Source organism: Halyomorpha halys, unplaced genomic scaffold (assembly GCF_000696795.3).
Source record: "Halyomorpha halys isolate HHAL.00 unplaced genomic scaffold, Hhal_1.1 Scaffold505.1, whole genome shotgun sequence".
In the NCBI taxonomy this organism is placed as follows: domain Eukaryota; kingdom Metazoa; phylum Arthropoda; class Insecta; order Hemiptera; family Pentatomidae; genus Halyomorpha; species Halyomorpha halys.
Window position 1 is genome coordinate 304,091 of NW_027114634.1, and position 20,560 is coordinate 324,650.

Here is a 20,560-nt window from a genome sequence, read left to right on the forward strand (position 1 = left end):
TGATCTGTAGTGATAAATTGCAACCCTTTTTTCTATTCCAATATAGATGAGCGAAAAAGAAAAGAAAGTAAGTCAGCAGCAGCTATATTACATAAAGAAGAGAACTTATATCATTGCTGAAAGATGTAAAAGCAATGTCATAAAACTTTATCTTTTCAGATGTTGAAGTATCTTAGTTGATGATGAGGCCAATAATGAACTACTCTAGTAATATTTTTGTATGTTAATTATTAAAATGATTAATGATAGTCTTTTGCAAAAACACGTATTATTAGTAATTGTGAGAACAATTGAAAATGTTTTATTTTATTTTGAAAAGACTTATATATGGTTTTGATTTTTATCAAATATTAACTTTTTATTACATATAGTTAATGTTCTCGAATAATAGGGTACTATAACAATATTATACAATAATTATGTAATATCTTTATATGATCTTTTTTGTTGAATACATTATAAAGAACAAGATTGAGTTTCAATAGTAGTTTTAATAGTTGGATGGAGGTACAATAAAATTTGTCCCTGAAGACCTTGATGTTTCTTTATGGCCTTAGTATGAGTTTTAGTAGTTCAGCATGGTGGTCCTAAAGTTTTTCTTAATATATTTTTAGGCAAATGTTAAGAAATTAAATGTACTCAGTTAGACAAAATAAATTTAATTCAATCAATAAGTACATCATTGTATATATATATGTATGTAATTTAGAATAGAAAAGTATAAAAATAAAAATAATAAATAGTTAAATAAATTACAATAAATATTATTTACAATTGATACAGTTCTAATAACTTAAATCATAATTATTACAATATCTATGAATTTCAATAAACATGGAATACTTAGATCATGGGGTCTTGAATTAAATAATGAAGATAGAGCGCATATTGCTGCAAATTCACAAATAATAAACAATTACAGTTATATTTATTGCTTAGAGTGGAAATAATGGAAGCCCCGATCGCAACTCCTATAATCTAAAGTTTTAAATTTATTTGACAGATTTGCTGAGAGTGAAGAGGGCATATTTCACATACATATTTTTCCTTTTTTTGTATAACAATCTGTTGATAATTTTGATATAAACAATAAATTTACTTGTATGTGTTTATCAATAAAGAATAATTAGACCCCTTATCTATACATATGTTTATTTATACTGATATTTTATACATCAGATACTCAACATCTCAGAACTATACAAACTCATGAACATACATCACTCTGGCTCTATTCAAGAAAACTATCCTCATTAAAATTGCCAAACTTTTAACAGATAAACTAATTCTGTATAATATTATTAAGTAAATAGTTCTCAATAAACTAGAAGTATGGCAAATAAAAAATAAAAATAGCACCAGCATTAACATTAATTTTTTTTTAAACTAATGAACTTAGGTCAACAAATAACACTTTGAGTAGGAACATGCATTATTTATAAGTAGTAGGGAATTATTTCTTTAACCTAATGGGAAAAAGCCAATCAGAATGATACAAAGTTTTTAAATATTTTGTTTAAAATAAACATTACTTATCAGCACAACAGATTTATAGATTTTTTTTTCCTGTTTTATAAATTAATAATCAGTGGTACAATAGGTTTTTATAAATCAGCTTTTAACTGAATTTTAAAATTTAATATTACACTATTTTATTAGGTAAAATGGCATGTATTTAAGAGGAAACGTTAAGCCTGTTAGTTGCATGACGAACAATGTGTAAAGTCAGCAGGACTGCAACTTGCCTGTAAAAAAAATAAATAACAGCAAGTGATTAAAAATAGAGACAATTTATTGTATTTTATTTACTGATTATATATTCAAAACTTCAAGTTCATAAGAACAATATTTGACTTATACTTTTGTAGCGTGTTCCGATTGTGATGATAAAGATGAATTATTAGGTACACTCATTATAAGTCTAAACAACAATGTTTTTACTTGAACATAAAACAACAGATCCAACAATTATTATGTACAGAAATATTCAGTTTTTTTAGACATACGAAAAACACACCTAGTTAATTAATTGATCATATGGCGAGAGGTTTCAAATGGGTTTGCCACTAACACAAATGTAAAATAATAAAACATTAAATGAGTTATAAATAAAAATAGGTTTAAAAGAAATATACTAAAGAAATAAATATGTTGACAGTAATTTCAGCAATGGCAAATGCATTTCAAACAGTCTCTTTGCTAATGTTTACTATTTCCGCTAAAGACATTAACAATCTTGCCACCACATACTCAAAATTTATTTTACAAACCAAAAACTTAATTTTATAATTTGAAAATAAAGTTCTACAGTGAACAATGAGGCTGTGGAGGCCAAACATGTTAAGGCATCGCCTTTGCATTCTCAAGCCAGAAGCTGTTTAAAATTTATTTTATGGAAGACCTACAGAATAAATATCAAACTTTGCACCTTGGCTAGAATAGATTGGTCAACAGTAGGATAGTCAGTCTTCTGCCCTAGCCAGAATACATTAGCTACTCCAACCACAAATAAAGAAAGAATAAACAGTAACAAGTTTGTTAAACTGCTCCTCTAATGAACAGTATATTCTTGCCAAGATAAAATTAGCTTAGGGGCCCACTGCAATATAAATGTCAATCCTCACAGACCAGTATTGAGAAATGCTTTTTGTATAAGAGTAGGGCTGTTTTTGGAAAACGCTAAGGCCACTGTAGTCTGGTTAACAACTTATTTGTAGAAACAATAATTATAAAATCCATTACTAAAATTATATTACCTTTGTTAACCGAAGAAAAATTTATTCCTTGTGTATAATAAAATCCCATGATTCACTCCACCTTAATTTGATAACATCTTCTGCTGAAAGCTCAGTTATTCCATAGCATAAAACAGAGAACTTCTTGAATACAAAAATTATACCACAAATCCAAAATGCTAGAAGAGTGATGTATAACTTCTGTAAGTGTTTTCGGTACCTAAAATCAGTTTTAAACAATGTTAACTGTTTCACAGTAATCATTCTCAAACTATTTTATAACACCAAAAAGAATACTGTAGGTCTGAATTTCAAAATGCCAAAATTTATTTGGCAATATAATGGACTAAAGTGACCCCATTTTATGGTAATGCATGCTGACAAGTCATGCAAAATAAGAAAATAAATAGAAAAATGATATAAATAAAAATAAATATTGAAAATTTGATTCTAGTAAATTATAAGATAGTTAGTAAATTATAAGTTATATTTTTAAAACTTGATACCATACCTTAGTAGAGAGAAGATATGTTCAACAATTGCAGCAGTGAGAAGGACTTTAAAAACGTACGCTGGTAAGTAATGATGTAAAAATAATGTTCTTTCAACAAAGAAGTATGGAATAAAATGGAACAAATAACCAGCAAATAATAGGTGTCCTACTCGTAGAAAGTGCATCCATTGAGCTAAAAATGAAGAAAATAAGTAAACTTCAGTGAATGAAAACATAATCATTCATTATTGTTAATATCTTAACAAATTTTTTTTACAACTCCTTTTTAAATAGTGTACTGTAATTATTTTAATATTAACAATAGCTAATAAATGAGATTTGATTTTTATTTATTTTTTTTTTTTTATAAGTAAATTAATACCATACATTTTCCGAATGAGTGACCTGGAGCTTAATAAACAGAAAAAAAATAAATAAAAGTACTTAAGAATGCTCCAAGAAAGCTCGGTGAAATTAGAGATTATCCTAGTAAAAGATAGATGGAAAGCTATATTTTGGTAATGCCCTCGAGATATTATAGATCTAAACAAAATATCAAAAAGAGCATTAATCAAAGGGCTGCTAAAACTATAATTGGTCAAATATCATACAATAAACAATTACTTTGCCGGGTAAAAAAGGTTATTATATTTTGTTTTTCTTCTATTCCCTCAGGTATTTAATCCCTTAAATGTGGCAAGAAACTTTGACTGATTATCTTAAATGGTTAAAATAATTATAATAAAAGTAGCTAAAAATAATAGTAAGCAATTTTTATGCAAATTGACCATCACATTATGCCATTGTCTTGGTCTATTTCTAAGGACTACTCATTTTTTTTTTAAACTACTGAACAGTTCTTCAAGTATATATTAGTAGTAAGAGTTCACATTACCGTACCTAGATCCAAAGATTGTAGAGAGAAACTCTTTAATAGTACAGTATAGAGGAAGATAAAATATAATCCTTAGAATACTGGTAAGTCAAATAAATCCACAATAATCTTAACCAACTAATAACTTACTTATTTGTTTTGCTATAAATATGGATTGCATAAATTTTATAATACGATGATGATGGTCAGGGTTGCGTTCAAAAAGAACAAAATAGTTTTCAACTATTTATTATACAAAGTTTCACCCCACTTAGTAGGGTTGTTCAAGATGATACATTAACAGACTTTTTAGTGTTTTTTTACTCAAGTCAGTCTTTTGACTCAAAAGTCTGTTTAGCTCTCATCTTGAACAGCCCTGATGAAGCCCTACAAAGGGGGGAGAAATGTAAGATAATAAATTGTTGAAAACTATTTTGATCTTTTTGACCGCAACATTGACCATCTTTGTTATATTTTAAATTATATGGTCAACTATTCATATATATATATATATATATTGTAATATGCTCTTTTTTAGTAAATAGTATATTTTGATGTATAAAGAGTTTTAACATGTTTTATTTTATGTATCATTTTAAGATTGTTAATTTGTTTTGTTTATCCAAAAAGCAAGCTAACCAAGTTTCATTGTTTATAATAACTTCGTGATACAAAACAAAAACCAAGATGGCGGTACGTTGAATCAAGGCCACGTTGAGCAGATTCTAATATCAAAAAAAACTATTTTAACTCTTCCCATCATAATTGAAAATACAGTAAATTAAAGGAAAAATAGAAATCAAGAAATAGTGCAAATGAATAATATTCAGAAAATAAATCATTTGCAAAAATCCCTAACTGTTGTGCGAAAATCGATGTTTACATGTAACCTCAAGGCAGGTTTTGTTTTTGGAGGGAACAGTCGTGGTGTGAAGAGAGAAGAGAAAGGATGTCTTGAGTATGAGGAGGTCCTCATCAATTTCTGTCAAGAGGAAGCCATTTTGGACGCTAAGACAAGAACAATAAGAAAAAAGAAGATACCAAGGATCAATCAAAGGAAGATCGTGAACTTGGTTAGTTTGGTTATAACTAAATTTAAATACAATTGTAACAGAGATATTAATTTAATTAAGTTAATAGTAAAAGTGTTAGTATTCTGATTGCCTAGTAACTATACGCCCTGAGATTAAGAGTCTTATTATATAATAAAATTATATTATCTATTTGATATTAAAGTTCTTAACTTGAACCCAAGTTATCTCTTATATTTGAAAGAAAGTTTTATATAACAATCAAAATTCTTTTTTATTTTATTTTTAATAATTAAAAAAATTATTACAATATATATAACATAATCTTTATAGTTTGCAGTTGATTCCTCACAGAGATGTTAAAACCAAAAAAAACTTTTCAATTTATTTTTTTCTGAGCGATTTCAGATTTTCTTTCCATGGACTTTCATATCAAATCACTTCTAAGGGATAACTCGACTTCTAAAAACTTCTTAGCTAACATAAAAAAAGAGTTTATTGAAATTATAAATGAATTGGGGCATTAATGTGAAAAGCCACAATTTTGAAGGTAATTTTGTAAGAAATATTGCTAAGGTAATTTTGTGAGAAATATTCCTACGTTTCCCTACAAAGCTGCTTATTATGTTAATTTGTCTAATACTATAATATATAATTCCAATATATTTATCTAAGATATTATGTAATATGAGTTATATAAAACATTAAATAAGAATTTTTAGAAACTGCTTGATCGAGCAATTATCTAGTTGGTCATATTCTTGCCAAAAGCCCTTTAATTAGGAAGTAATTTTTTATGTGGTTAAAAAATTAGAAATGTTCTTGGCAATAATTCACAGTTTAACAATTTTTCCAATAATTCACCTTTAAAAGCTCACAAGTTAATGGGCCATTCTCTAAAAAAACAAAACAATTTTTATTTCCATAATTGAATATTCTATTCAATGTTTCCTACAAAAAATCTACACAAATCTTTATCCCCAGCAGCTGATCATGTTAATGATATTTTTATAATAGCTCTTATAAATATTCTTGTATCAACTTATATGTCTTGTTATAATACCTTCAGTAATATCGAAACATAATCTTGCACGTCTCAATAAATAGAAAATAAGTAATGAGAAATATGTAAGAAGGCTGAGGGTTCCTGAATACCATACGACAATATTTCCCAATAGATGCACTTGTCCCTGTAAAAAAGATTTACACTCTATTAAACCAAGATTCATCAAAATATAATAAAACTGAACTTGTATGAGATAAATTGAATATGCCACTAAAGGGTTACTAGTAAAAAGTACTTAATAACATGGGAATAGGAAGAAATTAGATCAATAAACTTAAACTAATCATTAGATTTAACTCAGGTTAGAGCAAGATTAATAAAAATGCTTGGCTACTATAAGTTTTCCAAATACAAAACTAATATTTATATTTATAAGATAATAGTTATCTTTACCACAAACATGTGATAAGATGAAAACAAAATGGTAGAAATGAAATATTTGCTAGAGAAACTATTGGTTTGTACTTGGTACAATTTCACTGTCTTATATTTTTTACTTTTTAATTCCTAAATGATCACTAATTGTCATCCCCAATATGAAACAAAAATATTGTAATATTGCTTGTACTTTGTAGTTTGAATACTTGTATTTATGGACTAATACTATTGGTTTCCATTATAAAACAGGGCTTTGATAATATGCATATATATGTATAGTAATGGAATACAGCTACATTAAACTAATTCATGTGTGTCAGTAATTATAATTATAATTAGAGTAATAAATAATTAGCATTAGATTTTTTTAATAACATTTTATTGTAAATCTTTAATTTGATAGAATAACTGTAAGATGTACTTACATTATGATATGGGCTCACCCAATAAGCTATACCCCGAGTCATAAGGGGCCATTCTAAAGGTTCACTAGAATACATGTGATTTTGAAGGCTATCCTGAGAAGGAAACATCATTTTATACTGAAGCTCATTGAACTTTGTCCAAAATGATAACTTTGTTGTTTTCATAGGTATCATCTCAGCATTCATCAAATCTTTTTCTCTTTCTTTTTCATCTTCAACTAAAAAAGAAAGTTACATGAGACTAGTGCTGGCTTTATTAAATAAAATAGAATACATGTTCAATGGGTATCTCTTAACCATCCATTATACACAACTGCTTAAGACATGTGAAGTAAAATAACAAAACCTAAATGGCACTGACTTTAAAACTTCATAACATTAATCAAAGATATTATGACACATTTATTCAAGAGAAACTAGAACACTATGGTTTGGGTGAGAATGACGATGCTGATTGCTTTGCTCATGAAGAATCAAAGTGTCCTCAAACACCAAACATGCTAGGTTTGGAATACACTAATACTGAAACATTAGACTCTTAGGCACAATGTTTCAGGCACTAAGTCAACTAAAGGGGCTAGAGAACAAAATGTATGGGACTCAGAAGTATCTCGATACAACATTAAACAATTTCTCTTTCAGTTCCTGACTCTTAATTATTTTGGGAAGAAAAATGAACGACATAATTTAAAATGGAATAATAGTAATATACTAAAAACTATATTACTATTATTCCATTTTTAGAACTTCTTTCAGTAGAATTGACCCAAATAAAATACAGTAATCATAGAAAACTCACTTTTAGTATATCTATGTTCCTCAACATTCCAGACTGTATCATCTTGGACAATTGTTTTATCAGTAACGATTTCTAATTGGTGGAATCCCCAGTCTGGTAACTGCCTTCCACTAAATTTTAATGCTTGGCTTGAATTTAAGTGAATCAGCCGGACCTAAATTAAAAAGATAAAATTATAAAATACTTCATGGCTTTTGTAATTTTTTAATTAAAAAAAAAAATTAACAGAGTATAGTTAGAATATTCAAAACATGTTTAAGGGGAAAAAATAGTCTAAAAAAAAAAATAAATGAGGAATAAATTGCAAATAATTGTTATTAAAATAAATTCTAAACATTTTAGAAACTTCACACATATTATTATGCAATCATTATATAATTTATGAGTTTAAGTCTTAGCAATATTATTTAAAGTTACCTGAGACTGAATAGTGTGCCAAATATCACCCTCTTGATCTCTATTAACGATGTCAACCTTCCATAATGTAAGAGGTGGCATTGATATATTATAGTCAATGTAACAGCTTACTTCCTAAGGGACAGACAATATTTAAAACAAATTATAATTTTTATATTTAATTAATTGTTGATATGCTATATATGATGAACTCGTAATCAAGGTACATTTAATATCCTGAAATTGATTGGAAAATCTTAATTAAAAAAAAATTGCATTTACTGTGAAAAGTTCATTAATTTAAGCCCAACACCATGGTAAAAGTAAAAAAAAAATAATGGCCCAGGTTTACTAAATGCAATCTTACCTCACACCGATCTGGAGATCTAGTGGTATAATATTGCAATGATAAATCACTTTTTTGTGATGTAAATAATGATTTAGAGCCAGTCCTGAGCATGGCAAGCAGAAATCAGGACTGTCTCGCTGCAATCACTAAAATCATATCTGTGATTTAAATAATGCAATATATCATATCACCTATCGACATGGGCAAAGATGGCATTCTGTGTGTCTCAGCCTTAGGCTTGTATATATATGTATATATATCTTAAGGGAAAAAAATGATAAAGATATTAAATATACATATATATATGAAAAGGTAGTGAAGTCTTCATTGCTTTATAGCTGAATTTTCATTTGTAAATAAGATAACTGTAAAATATTAAGCATTAAAATACCAAATAATCATCATCACTAATGTGTGTATGAGTTATGATCTTACTGTTTGGAATGATCGTCTAGTACTGATAGTAATTAAAAAAGGCACTAAGCAATTATTTTTTTTATAATCTGACAGGTGAATACCAATGTTCGGCTCCACAGTTCAACTTCTACAATCCAAGAGAGTAATGAAACCATTTGGCATATTTTATAATATGAGTTTAACAAACTATTAGTAGTGGCACACTGATATGAATTTATTTATTATTCGGTGATATTTATTTATTTGAAATTAGAGGTTTTTTTGGAGTTGTTACTCATAATAATGTGACCCCTACAACCCATGAAGGATAAGGGTTCTGTATTATGAAAGGAAGTACTGTTTTTATAACAACGGTTATAAAAGGAAGTGATTTTTTCCAAATGATGCTCAACCACTAGAGTTTTCCCCAATGAAGAGTACCTTAGGGTAATTTATGTGTGGTAGAGCAAAATTGCCAAGATCATATGAAAAAGTGTAACGCTTCCCCTTCTCCTATGCACATACAACTGGATGACTCCCTACTGTTCCTGATGCTTCATATCATACAATAAATACTTAGGCATGGTAGAGCAATTGTTCTTCATTATTCTTATTCATTACTAAGCATTATAAGTTATGTGATATGTAAAAACTATATTTTTTTGTTTATTAGCATTTTCATTATAAAGCAGTATAAGTTCCGTGATGCATCCAAACCATATTTTTTAATTTATCTATTAAATACATGTACACATATAATGCGGTAATCTCTGTTTTTTTTCTCTCTTTTTTATTCATTAATAATTAGCAAACATTTTATCATATAGTCACTGATTTTTATTTTTAGTTATTACTTAATAACTTCCATTGTGAAACAATTAAGATTGAGAAAAATACCAGTATAGAAAGAGTGCGAACTTTTAGAGGATAATTCATCTCTTTAAATACATATATAATGTACATCATTATCATTTCATCATGGTTTTCGGATGCTGTTCAAAGTGCATACTGACAAAAGCAGTTGTAGAATTCTCTATTTATTTAGGAAATGTCTAAACTATTTGCATCACATTTCAACTATCATAAACCATACTTTCTTTCTTGGATTATGAATAATTGACATTGATGTATAACAGATATCTCATTTATTTAAGAGAGATTTCCTAATTCTGAAATAATCAAATAGTCAACAAATGGTAGAACCTAAGTAGTATCACTTCTAATGCATAAGAGTCTCCCACATATTACTTTTTAAATAATGTAATAGTTGTTCTTTATATTTTGTTATCATTCATTATTTCTGTACATTGTTCTTTATTTATCGAAGTTTCAATATTTTTTAAACATTATTACACTAAGGAAGAAAAAAATAAATCACTTAAAAAATCAAAACAGCTACCGCCTTCATGCATAACAACCACATTAGAAAATTTAAAACCAACATAACTAACTAATAAGGTGCCTAGGTAATTATATCTACCATGGTATACTGAATAAAATAAAATTTTACTATATTTAAATGAAACGACCATATTCTTCTATTAATTTAAATTTATTAATAATAATATACCATAAAAGGAAAATAACATACTAAAAAAAAATTCTGAACATAAATAAGTACATTGTTTTAATATTACCTGATTATGGGGAGACATTGGTGCTGATACATCATGAGAATTTAGAGGCCGCCCTGTTATACCATGAACAAAGTGAATTACATCTCCATGTTTTATTGCATCGGGTGGATTCGATACAACCAAATTTTTTACATCAGGTCTTCGGATGATCCACCAGTTGTTTAGATCCTGAAAAAAAAAGAAAAAAAAAAACTTATTGATATAGGGAAAAATTTTACCAATAATAGTAAAATTAGTACACCGGCAGGTCCCAGCATGCCATCCATGGCTTTTCTCCTAGACTGGCCAATCTTTTTCAAATTTGGTACCAGTTATTGCTTACCCAAAGATAATTTTCAGAAAAACATTATGGTAAGCCAGTTTGTTCCTAAACTCAAAATTTCATACGGTGCAGTCTGCAGCTTTTCTCCCTGACTGCTGAACCCTATTTTATTTAGATTTAGCTCAAAAGTCATAATTTACCCCAGGATGATTCTTGGAAGTTGCCATTACCATCTTCTATTTTGTATCAAAATGGTAACTGATTCGAGGTTTTAAAATATATATATTTTTTAAAACTGTTACAGACAGGCATATATATATGTCAGTATTTTTATCATTTATTATAAAGGTAATAAACTATTGCATAACAATTTGAAGTTTTTTTTAATAGCTCCACAACTATGTCTGAAAAATATAATAACCTGCTAAGTTCTGCATGATAAGTAATAATAGAAAAAAAAAAATTCTAAGGCTTAATAGTTTTAAAATCTTGAATTTGATGGGTATCTTAGCTTGTCTCCCTGACGTGATCTAAGTTCTTTAGATGACTGGCTATGGTAGACTTAATGAGATTGTCTAAATTGCTCATAGATTCAAAATTGACCATATAAGTAGTAATATAAAACATAAAGAGTTAGATTTACCTTAAATGTATAGCAAGTAACTTGCTGTTGATGTGAGCTTCCACGCTTATCGGGATAACGAACTGGATAAACCTCAGAATGAGAATGGAGCCAACATGTTTTTCCATGTGTGTGCCTCAATGTCACTTGTGATCCATGCGCCACCTCCAATGGCTGTCCTTTAGTTATTGAGGCCAACCCTCCCTAAGTAGTAAACATTACAGACATCAAACGCGAGTATGTTATAATAAATATCACCAATAGTAGACAGATATTGAATAGCAAGTACTACTTGGTTTAAAAGATAAAAATGTTTAATAGCATTTTATCTTTCAAGATTATATCTTTATATTTCAAGATCTAGGGTGTATTTTATTCAAGGTCCTTACAAGAAACCAGTGTCTTTGACAATTTTAGGGGTATTACTAGTAGGAAGAGCCTAGTAGGAATGACTCAGATCCATCTTATGGTAAATCATTGTTTTCATGTTGTTATGATAAATAGCATTGCATGAGAGTCCTAGGCAACAGTAGCCTTCAAGGAGAGTGGTACTGGATCTAATAAGGGGGCTACACATACTAACTGTTCTGCACATATTTAATGATTATTATATACCAATCGATTTTTTTTTTTTTTTTTTTTGTAGAATAAGAGCAAAAGAACCAGGTTAGAAACAAGTGGAATAGGGTGGTTAGGAAGTTTATCATGGAAGGATTGGTATCTAGTTCCTTATAAACGAATTTTCATACAAATCAAAATTCAAAAATCTTGGACTAATGAAATATTGGTCTATGAGTACATTAAAAAGGAATTAGAGAATCTGGTATAAGGCCTATTTAAATTTGCAACTCTATTCAATTTCTCTTGATCACAATTAGATTATTTGATGTTCTCCGGTAATTCTAATGAATAGAAAGTTGTAACATAGAATGGCTAAATGTTTTAGACTCCAAGGAAGAGATAATAGAATTTTGAGATTAAGTAAGGGCTTTTACTAGAATAGAGCTTAAAGTAATTGGATTCTTGATTGTTCAAGCTAGATTTCAAAATAAATTAACATGCAAAATTAGTTAAGCTAGATTAGTTAAGCAGCAACATAAACCTTAACAATTAAGCAATTGTTTTGAGCCAAGTATAATACAGCAAAAGGAAACTCCAATATTAATAATTAATTGACACACACATATAAAAGCAGAAAAGTGACAGTTATGTTAGATTCTGTAACCCCACCATCTATTTACACAGTACTTATTAACATATTTACAACATAGTACTGTGTTAGCAGATGTGTCATAAACTAACACAGTACAATAGAAACCCACTAACCCAACATGGCTTAGCTAAGCAAGAGGCGGTGTGTATATAAGAAAAAACTTCAACATTAATTTAACTAATATATTATGAAAAATTAAAAAGCTGAACTTAGTATGTAGCTAATTTGTATAATAATATGAAGGGCTAAATTGCAAAATTCATATTCTTCATTCCGGCAAAGTCTTTACAGTAAACATGAAGAACGACTAATTGCAATAAAACAAGGTTACTAAACTTAATTTTTTTTTCCTGAAAATATACTACAGTATTACTTTTTTCTTTTTCTAAAATATACTGCAGTCACAGAAAATTACATTTGAAAAAAAAATTGCAGATTTAAAACCTGGTTAAATAAAATACAATAAAATATGTGATTGGAATATAGCTAAAGTGGACAATGTGAGTTTTGCCTTCATACATTATGGTCTTCAATTTATTAGATAAATTTTAATTAATCTAAAATATTTTTTTTTCTAGATAGGATAAAGACACGTCACCAATCATTAACACTAGTAACTTCAATTTGATAAAATAAGGATTTGAAGTCACATCAGCCACTGATTCTTGCCAATATGAGGTCTTCAATGATATCATGTCCATCACCATGAGTCTTACCAATTTCGCTAATTTTATCACAGCCTATAATGCTCAAGAACTTTGATTTTTAGACACATTTTGATAACAAATGGTGTAAATATTATTTTCAGATTTAAATTTCACATAAACAAACAGTTATCCAACTATTGAAAAACTGTCAATAATTGGATCTTTAAAATGATCAGTTTTCCAATAATTGACTCACTGTGTCATTATCATTAACTGTAAATTTTATAAAATTCTTGTTTGTATAAGACTAAATATTATGTTTTTTATTGGTAGTGATGCTTTTACTTTTAAAAATAATAAAATCTAAAAATATGCACAGAAGGACATGAATAGAAGAATATTGAAGAATGTCACAAAGAGGAAAACTTGAAAAAGGTTTTTACAGATGCCATTTTGGCAGGAAAGGTGAGTGCCAACCCTTTCATAGTTTGCAACAGATTGAAGAACGTTTTCCAACTTGGAGTGGATGAGAAGGTAGTCATAGGGCAGAAATTAGTTACGATTGCGATAGTTGAATATGAAATACCAAATTTCTATTCCTTATTCTCTCAATCATGGTTGAAATGTACTGAAGTATAACTAAATACTAGATTGTATATAATTTTCATTATCATAATATTTTGTGAATCCTAGTCAGGGGTAATAAATTTAAAAGCCTCCATGGAGTATTTTATAGTCATTTTGTTATAATAAATAAAATATATATTTTTTCAAAATAAACTGGTTTGATGATTGAATATGCTTTCAATAATTGGTTCATTTTTCTAGTCTATGATTTTTGCATGTCAATAATAGTATAAGACTTGTCACCAGGTTTTGTTTCAAAAAATAGAATCTTTATATTTTTGCCAAAATCATAACTGAAATAAGTAAAACTGACCAAAAAAACTTGAAACATAAGAAAAACTAAAATAGCTTCTCGAGAATCAATTTAAATGAATATTTAGTTCAAATCCAAAAAAAATCATAAAATAAAAATAATTAATTGATTATGTAACAGAATTACAATTTATTTATTTAGCTGTATTTACTATAATTATTTTTGGAAAATTAGTTTTTATTACCATGGTGTAAATGGAAAACCATATAATAAAAATAAATTAATAGGTGACTAATGGTATTAACTAGATTAAATCCTAGTATTTTTAACCCATAAGAACACATCTTAGCATGCAAATATCTGGAAACAATCAATGCTACCAAATTAAATTAAGATCAAGTCTAAATAAATTTCATTTCCAACTATTTAACATTACTTTCCAGCACCATTTATATGAAAACAGTTTAGAAAAATATTTAATTGTAAAAGATTATCAAATAAAAAAGTTATTAACCTCTAAACTCGCTTGGAAAGCACTTGTCATAACTGAATCATGTGGTCCTGCTTTAGTAAGGATAAACAAATGAACATAAAATACTGACAAGTATACACAGAGAGATATAACTAATACAACAGCAGACCTAGTCAGTGCATGGATTACCAAAGCTTTATCTGACATAGATTTATCAGGTAGCATTTCCCAATATTCATAGCAGATTAAACAAATACCAAGCATAAATGTGAAAACTCCAACATACTTCACACTAGAAATAAAACAATATACATGTAATTTGGTTGTTAAAAGAAGATAAGATGTAACATGTAAATATTATGTACTTACCACAAAGCAGATGTTAAAAGTACAAAAGATGCAGCGATAGATAGCCACCAATCAGTAGATTTGATAGCATTATGTACTTTGAGGAATTTTAAAAGAAATGTAAGACCAGTAAGCATTAAAAAAATTAGTATAGGTTCCAACAAAATAAATCTCGACTGGGTTAGTAATGCATTATCTGAAAAAGTGAAAATATACACCTACTTCAAAAAAAAACTATATCTTATCCGCAAATTAGTGAATAATTATCTATTAGTTAAATATATTAATAGTATATCTTAAATTAATTAAAACTAATGTTGCACCCACATCACAATGTAACATAGTAATTTATATACTCTTCCCACTAGATCAGTCAAAATACCTCAACAAATAATTTTAAAAAAGACTCTAGATATTATTATTAATCAAACTAGTATCAAATTCCTTAATGGTATTAAGAAAATAAATTTATATAAAACTTATAGTTTTCTCTGACATATATGTTTTATAAATCAAAATTTTCAATAAAAATTTTACCAACCTATATTAGACATTCCCATCACACTTTTATCATACTAGGTTTCCGAAATTGTATTACTGACTTTTGATACCCTCCTCAGTTAAGTCTCTATGTTGAAACAAAATATATTTTGATAAAATGATTAAACTGAGAACTAGGTTATATTTACAGAGTGAATGTTGGCTACCTTTCACTAAAATATCAAGTTCATTCATGATTGATCCTTTTAAATTTTTAAAATGTACAGCAAACCAGTCGAAATAAGTTGACAATGGCCATTCAATTGTCAGTACATCATGTTAAATGTTTATTTTTACAAACTGATCAACTTTACTGCTGTCATGGTCTTGAAGTACCTTTGCCTCCTAAACTATTCTTCAATCTTTTATTTTATTTTTTTATATTATATTCGGTCCTTTCATATTAAACGTCAGTTTTCACAGGAAAGTTTATTTATTAAAATAACTTTACTCAATCAAAATGATTTTATTTAAAATATTTACCCTAATGTTCTATAATTTTTCCCAACTTGTCATCAACTTCAAGTTTCAATCCCAGAACAGAAAAATTCAGGGTTTTGTGAAGAAATTAAGTATTATAATAAGTATAATAACTGATTATCATTTTAATATCATTATTATTTTTTTATTTATAATTATTCTTTCAAGACATTTATTTAATCTCAATTTTTTTTTTTTGTTCGTCTCCTGCACTCTTTTAACTGTATATTTTACATATTTTTTAAAAATTTTTACTCTTACCATTATTACTTATTTTTTATTCTTATCATTGTTTATTCAATTTTATTTTATATTGATACTATTTTACGTCTTCCTTCCTTTTATTTATATGTAATTTCTTATCACTTTATTTTAACATAATATTTATCCTAGCTTAAATTGCTTATCGTTAAATTGTATCTTATTGTTGTAATATTCCCAGTTGTTTTTTTTAATCTTTTTAGCCCTGATGAAGCCCTGCAAAGTGAGGCGAAACGTCGGAAAATAAATAGTTGTAAACTATTTTTGTTTCTCTTTTGACCGCAACCCTGACCATCTTCTTATATATCAATTTTTACGGTCAACTATATTATAAAGTCAATTATATATACATATAAAAATATTTAATATACTGCTAACAATAAAATTATTATCTTAAGTATCAATAGTATATTTAGAGAAATTAGTATAGTCTAATATTAGATACTAAAAAATATAATTGGATACAAACATAAATAAACTAATTTATAATACTTACAGGGGCTTAGGATTTCAAAATAGATATGCTCTAGTCCACGAAATAATGCAAATCACAAAGTTTTTAATGTATAATCAGCCCCAGATATTAATAATAAGAAAATATAAAAATTATAAATATAAAATTAAAAATTGTATGATATACCACAAAGCAGAAGGAAAGCTGCTAATGTAGCAGTTACTTGAGAACAGCCCAGCTCTAGCATGAAATAATAAGCAGAAGGGATGATAAGGCTTCCACAAAGGGCAGGAACACTTCGCAAAGCAAATATGGGAACATCTTCACTATACGCTGAACCAATTTTATCAAATTTAAATTTCCCTAAAATAATGAAAACAACATTTTAAAGCACTTTCATTTTTATGAGATACATTTTTCTATTCTATGAAAATGTATGTCTAGAGAATGTTTATCTAAATACTGAGAGATATTTGAATAGATCGCTATTTCAGAAAACAACTATTTCTAAAATTTTCAAAAATTCAAAACCATAAAAAAATAGAAAAGTTTATGAAGCCTTGCCAATAGTAAACACTAGATTGATGTGTGTACCCCTCCTTTTAAACACTCTTGCTCTGCCTCAGTCCATTTCACTCAACAGTATCAAATATGAATCTAGCTGATGTAGGCAGATGGTCGCATACAATGAATGCAAACATTAGCAGAAAGGCTTGAGGTAGGAACAAATTGAAGAATCGAAAGAAAATTGAAACTGCAGTGTCGTTTTGTGAGCAATAATCACTATCGAATGGTGGTATCATTTCCAGTAATTTAAATTTTGTTAATTTTTATAGAAGTATAAAAAATGTGAATTGTAGAACATTATTTCTTTATAGTAATTGAAAATACATAAATTTTAATACATAATTCTAATAAGTTATAAGTTTAACTAGGTAACATCAATATGTGATAAATCATTCATTCTCACATCATTTAGATAAATGATACCCCAGCATTCACACATCTACGTTCATCTCAATTCAACACATAGTACTCTGTAGTATTGTTACTACTTGTGGATAATAACAACGAAACATTAATACACTTTTTAAGAGATATTTTAATGCTCTAAAGGTTCTATTTTCCTTATAATACCACTTACTCTGAGAGAAGTGTAGCAATAAGGATTTCATACAGAACTATTAAAAACTATCATAGACCATCATTCAATAATTGTTGTTATTCCACTTTCTGTCTGGAAGGATCTTAGATTCATACTGAGAAAATAATTGTGTAGAAAAGAAATTTATATTTTTTTTAGCAATGATTTTATTCATAAAAATAAACAAAGAGGTTCAGCTGTGTTTCAGTAGATGAAGAAAGATAATTGTCTTAAAAAGATAGCGTCTGCACACCAACCAAATCCTTTTTAGGACACTCTTTGTGCTGTTTGGTTTCACTATTATCATAAGTTAGAGCATTATGAATAAGATAGTCAGAATATTTTAAAGAACTTTGTAAACCCAAATCCCCTCTCCCAAAAAAGTAATATGTAAGGTCACAATTTAATTTTATAATACATTTTGTTACCTATAAATTGATTTTAATAAATTCAAATGAAAGATTTATTCTTACAATGAAATGATTCTAGACACTGCAATCGTTTAAAATAGAGGAACAGAAATACAATATTAGGTAATAATATTGCAATAATAATTTAAATTTTAAAGTAAAAATGTTGAAGGTAATATATTATCAGAGCTATGATAACAATTTGTAATATTCTTGACACCATAATAGAAAAAGTTATGGATTTTTCTAAAGGAATCTTATGTTCATCTACACAGAATCCTACTTAAACACATTAATGTTGGAATAAGATAACTATGATCTACATCTAGATATTGTTTCATACTAATTAAAAAATCCAATACCATCGAAACCAGCAAGATGGGCAACTCCACTGATCAATAATTTTCCAAGAGGGGGGTGAAGGTCAAAAAAAAATATTTTCTTCAAATACATCCCAACATATTTGCCAAAATGAAGCTCATCAAAACTGAAAGCATAAGTTGGCAACTATAAAAATATTTATATTAATAATTATCATAAACCTAGGTTCTACTTACACTATATTTGGTGGTTCCTCTAATCTATAGAATCTGGTACATAAAGCTAATAACGTCAGTCCAATTGCAATGATATCCAACTCAACATTAATTCGAAATCTTTTAGGAGGATTCATAAATGTATTTGGAAATATAGATTCAACTACTTCAGGACTTTTGTCAAAACTCTGACCATCTCCCTATCAATAATCATATTAATAATACTATTCAAGTTGATTTCTCAACAAAACAAATTGCTTTTTCCTACCTGCGCTCTAACACACATAGGCGAGTTATTCTTACATTCTGTAGTATTTATCGGTAAATTTTCCAATTTATCACTTCTAGGACTATCATTTTTACAAGAATCATTTAAAACACAGGAATTGTTGACTTTTTCATTAGTGTTGATTTCTAGTTTATGCTTTTTGTTCTTTCTTAAAGTAATACTATTTTTTAATGTCATTTCCTAATTCAAATTTACATCCCACCACGTGAAAACCAAACTATTAATGTAATGAACCTAAATAAGGAATAATCGGTGACAAGCTAAAAAAAAAAAGTTATAGACTGAAGAAAGTCCACATAACGGTACTTCACATTCCAATACACACGAGATCGTATCTAAGGGTTTTCTTTCAGGAAGTTAATTAAAAATACAATCCATACATTTATTAATGGTTTAATGAATAAATTATTGTTATATTAAATAAAATACTATTGTTTCAATGAAACTAAGTTAAAGGATTCGGATTGGGAAGGTTATAATGGGGGGAATAGTAACAGATTTTCAACAGCAATTTACATTTGAAACTGAAATTAAATTATTATTAAACCGTTGGAGTAGTTTCAAGCGTTTCTTTGAAAAATTTTATGATCATACTCATATTTATTTTGAAAATGGATCATGCCCAGAATTTAAAAGAATATTATCGAAGATAAAGATTCAGAAGATTCCTTTCTAATATAATTAATCAGAAGTAAATTATTCCATTCTATATAAGTTCTTGATAATCAGATAAACCAATACATTAAACTCAAATACAATATAATTTTTAGGCGGGTCATTCCCAAATAAACAAGTCACTTGGCTGTCCTGAGATTTATAGTTGCTGGACAAAACGTCTTTTTCATTTTTCAAATCCTTAATCAACAATTATACGCCTCAAATCAGAGTACGTTTTGAAATGTTTATAAATAATGAAAAATAAAAATTAGAAAAAAAAGATCTAGTGAAAAGTTCGAGAGCAATACTGTCCAAAGTGCATTGAAGATTTTAAATGACAAAATAAAGAGTAGGGGCTTAGCTTTAAGACTAACATACTTATAGAAATTACGTGAAAAATTATTTCTGAGTTTAGTTTTTAGGATACATGAGAATTTTCTCACATTTGTGTCCTGAACTTTCCAGACAGTTTGAATTTAAGGAACCTCTACATGTTCAGTTAGAATGACAGTAAACCAAAGATGGACGTTCAGACTGCAGTAATACCTCTACAGACATTGCTGCTGAATTGCGGGTAATTACCCGATTTTCAAGTATTTTTCACCTTGTCGGGTATCCTGGTATTTCGGGTGAAATGGATTAATGTTATATATAGGTTTGCTAGTGGACTATTGCTATATAGGACTAGTGCTAGGACTAGTTGCATAAGTCCTTCGACTAGTAGTTTTAGTATATCATTAGGTAGAGACTTCTATTACTAACAAGT

At 28.0% G+C, this 20,560-nt stretch overlaps 1 protein-coding gene across 1 annotated transcript; it reads right to left on the reverse strand.

Moving 5' to 3' along the window:
- Positions 1 to 643: 643 nt before the first annotated feature.
- On the reverse strand, positions 644 to 19,686 carry rt (Protein O-mannosyltransferase rt). The gene is made up of 15 exons (XM_014425322.3): positions 19,117 to 19,686; positions 18,870 to 19,048; positions 18,675 to 18,799; positions 16,945 to 17,121; positions 15,045 to 15,219; positions 14,718 to 14,967; positions 11,485 to 11,667; positions 10,580 to 10,747; positions 8,219 to 8,332; positions 7,802 to 7,955; positions 7,003 to 7,220; positions 6,197 to 6,323; positions 3,247 to 3,421; positions 2,757 to 2,955; positions 644 to 1,745 (listed from the first exon to the last, which is right to left on the reverse strand). Exons 1-14 carry the CDS (start codon positions 19,312 to 19,314, stop codon positions 2,778 to 2,780), a joined length of 2,421 nt encoding a protein of 806 aa, XP_014280808.1. The 5' UTR covers positions 19,315 to 19,686; the 3' UTR covers positions 644 to 1,745; positions 2,757 to 2,777.
- Positions 19,687 to 20,560: the final 874 nt, after the last annotated feature.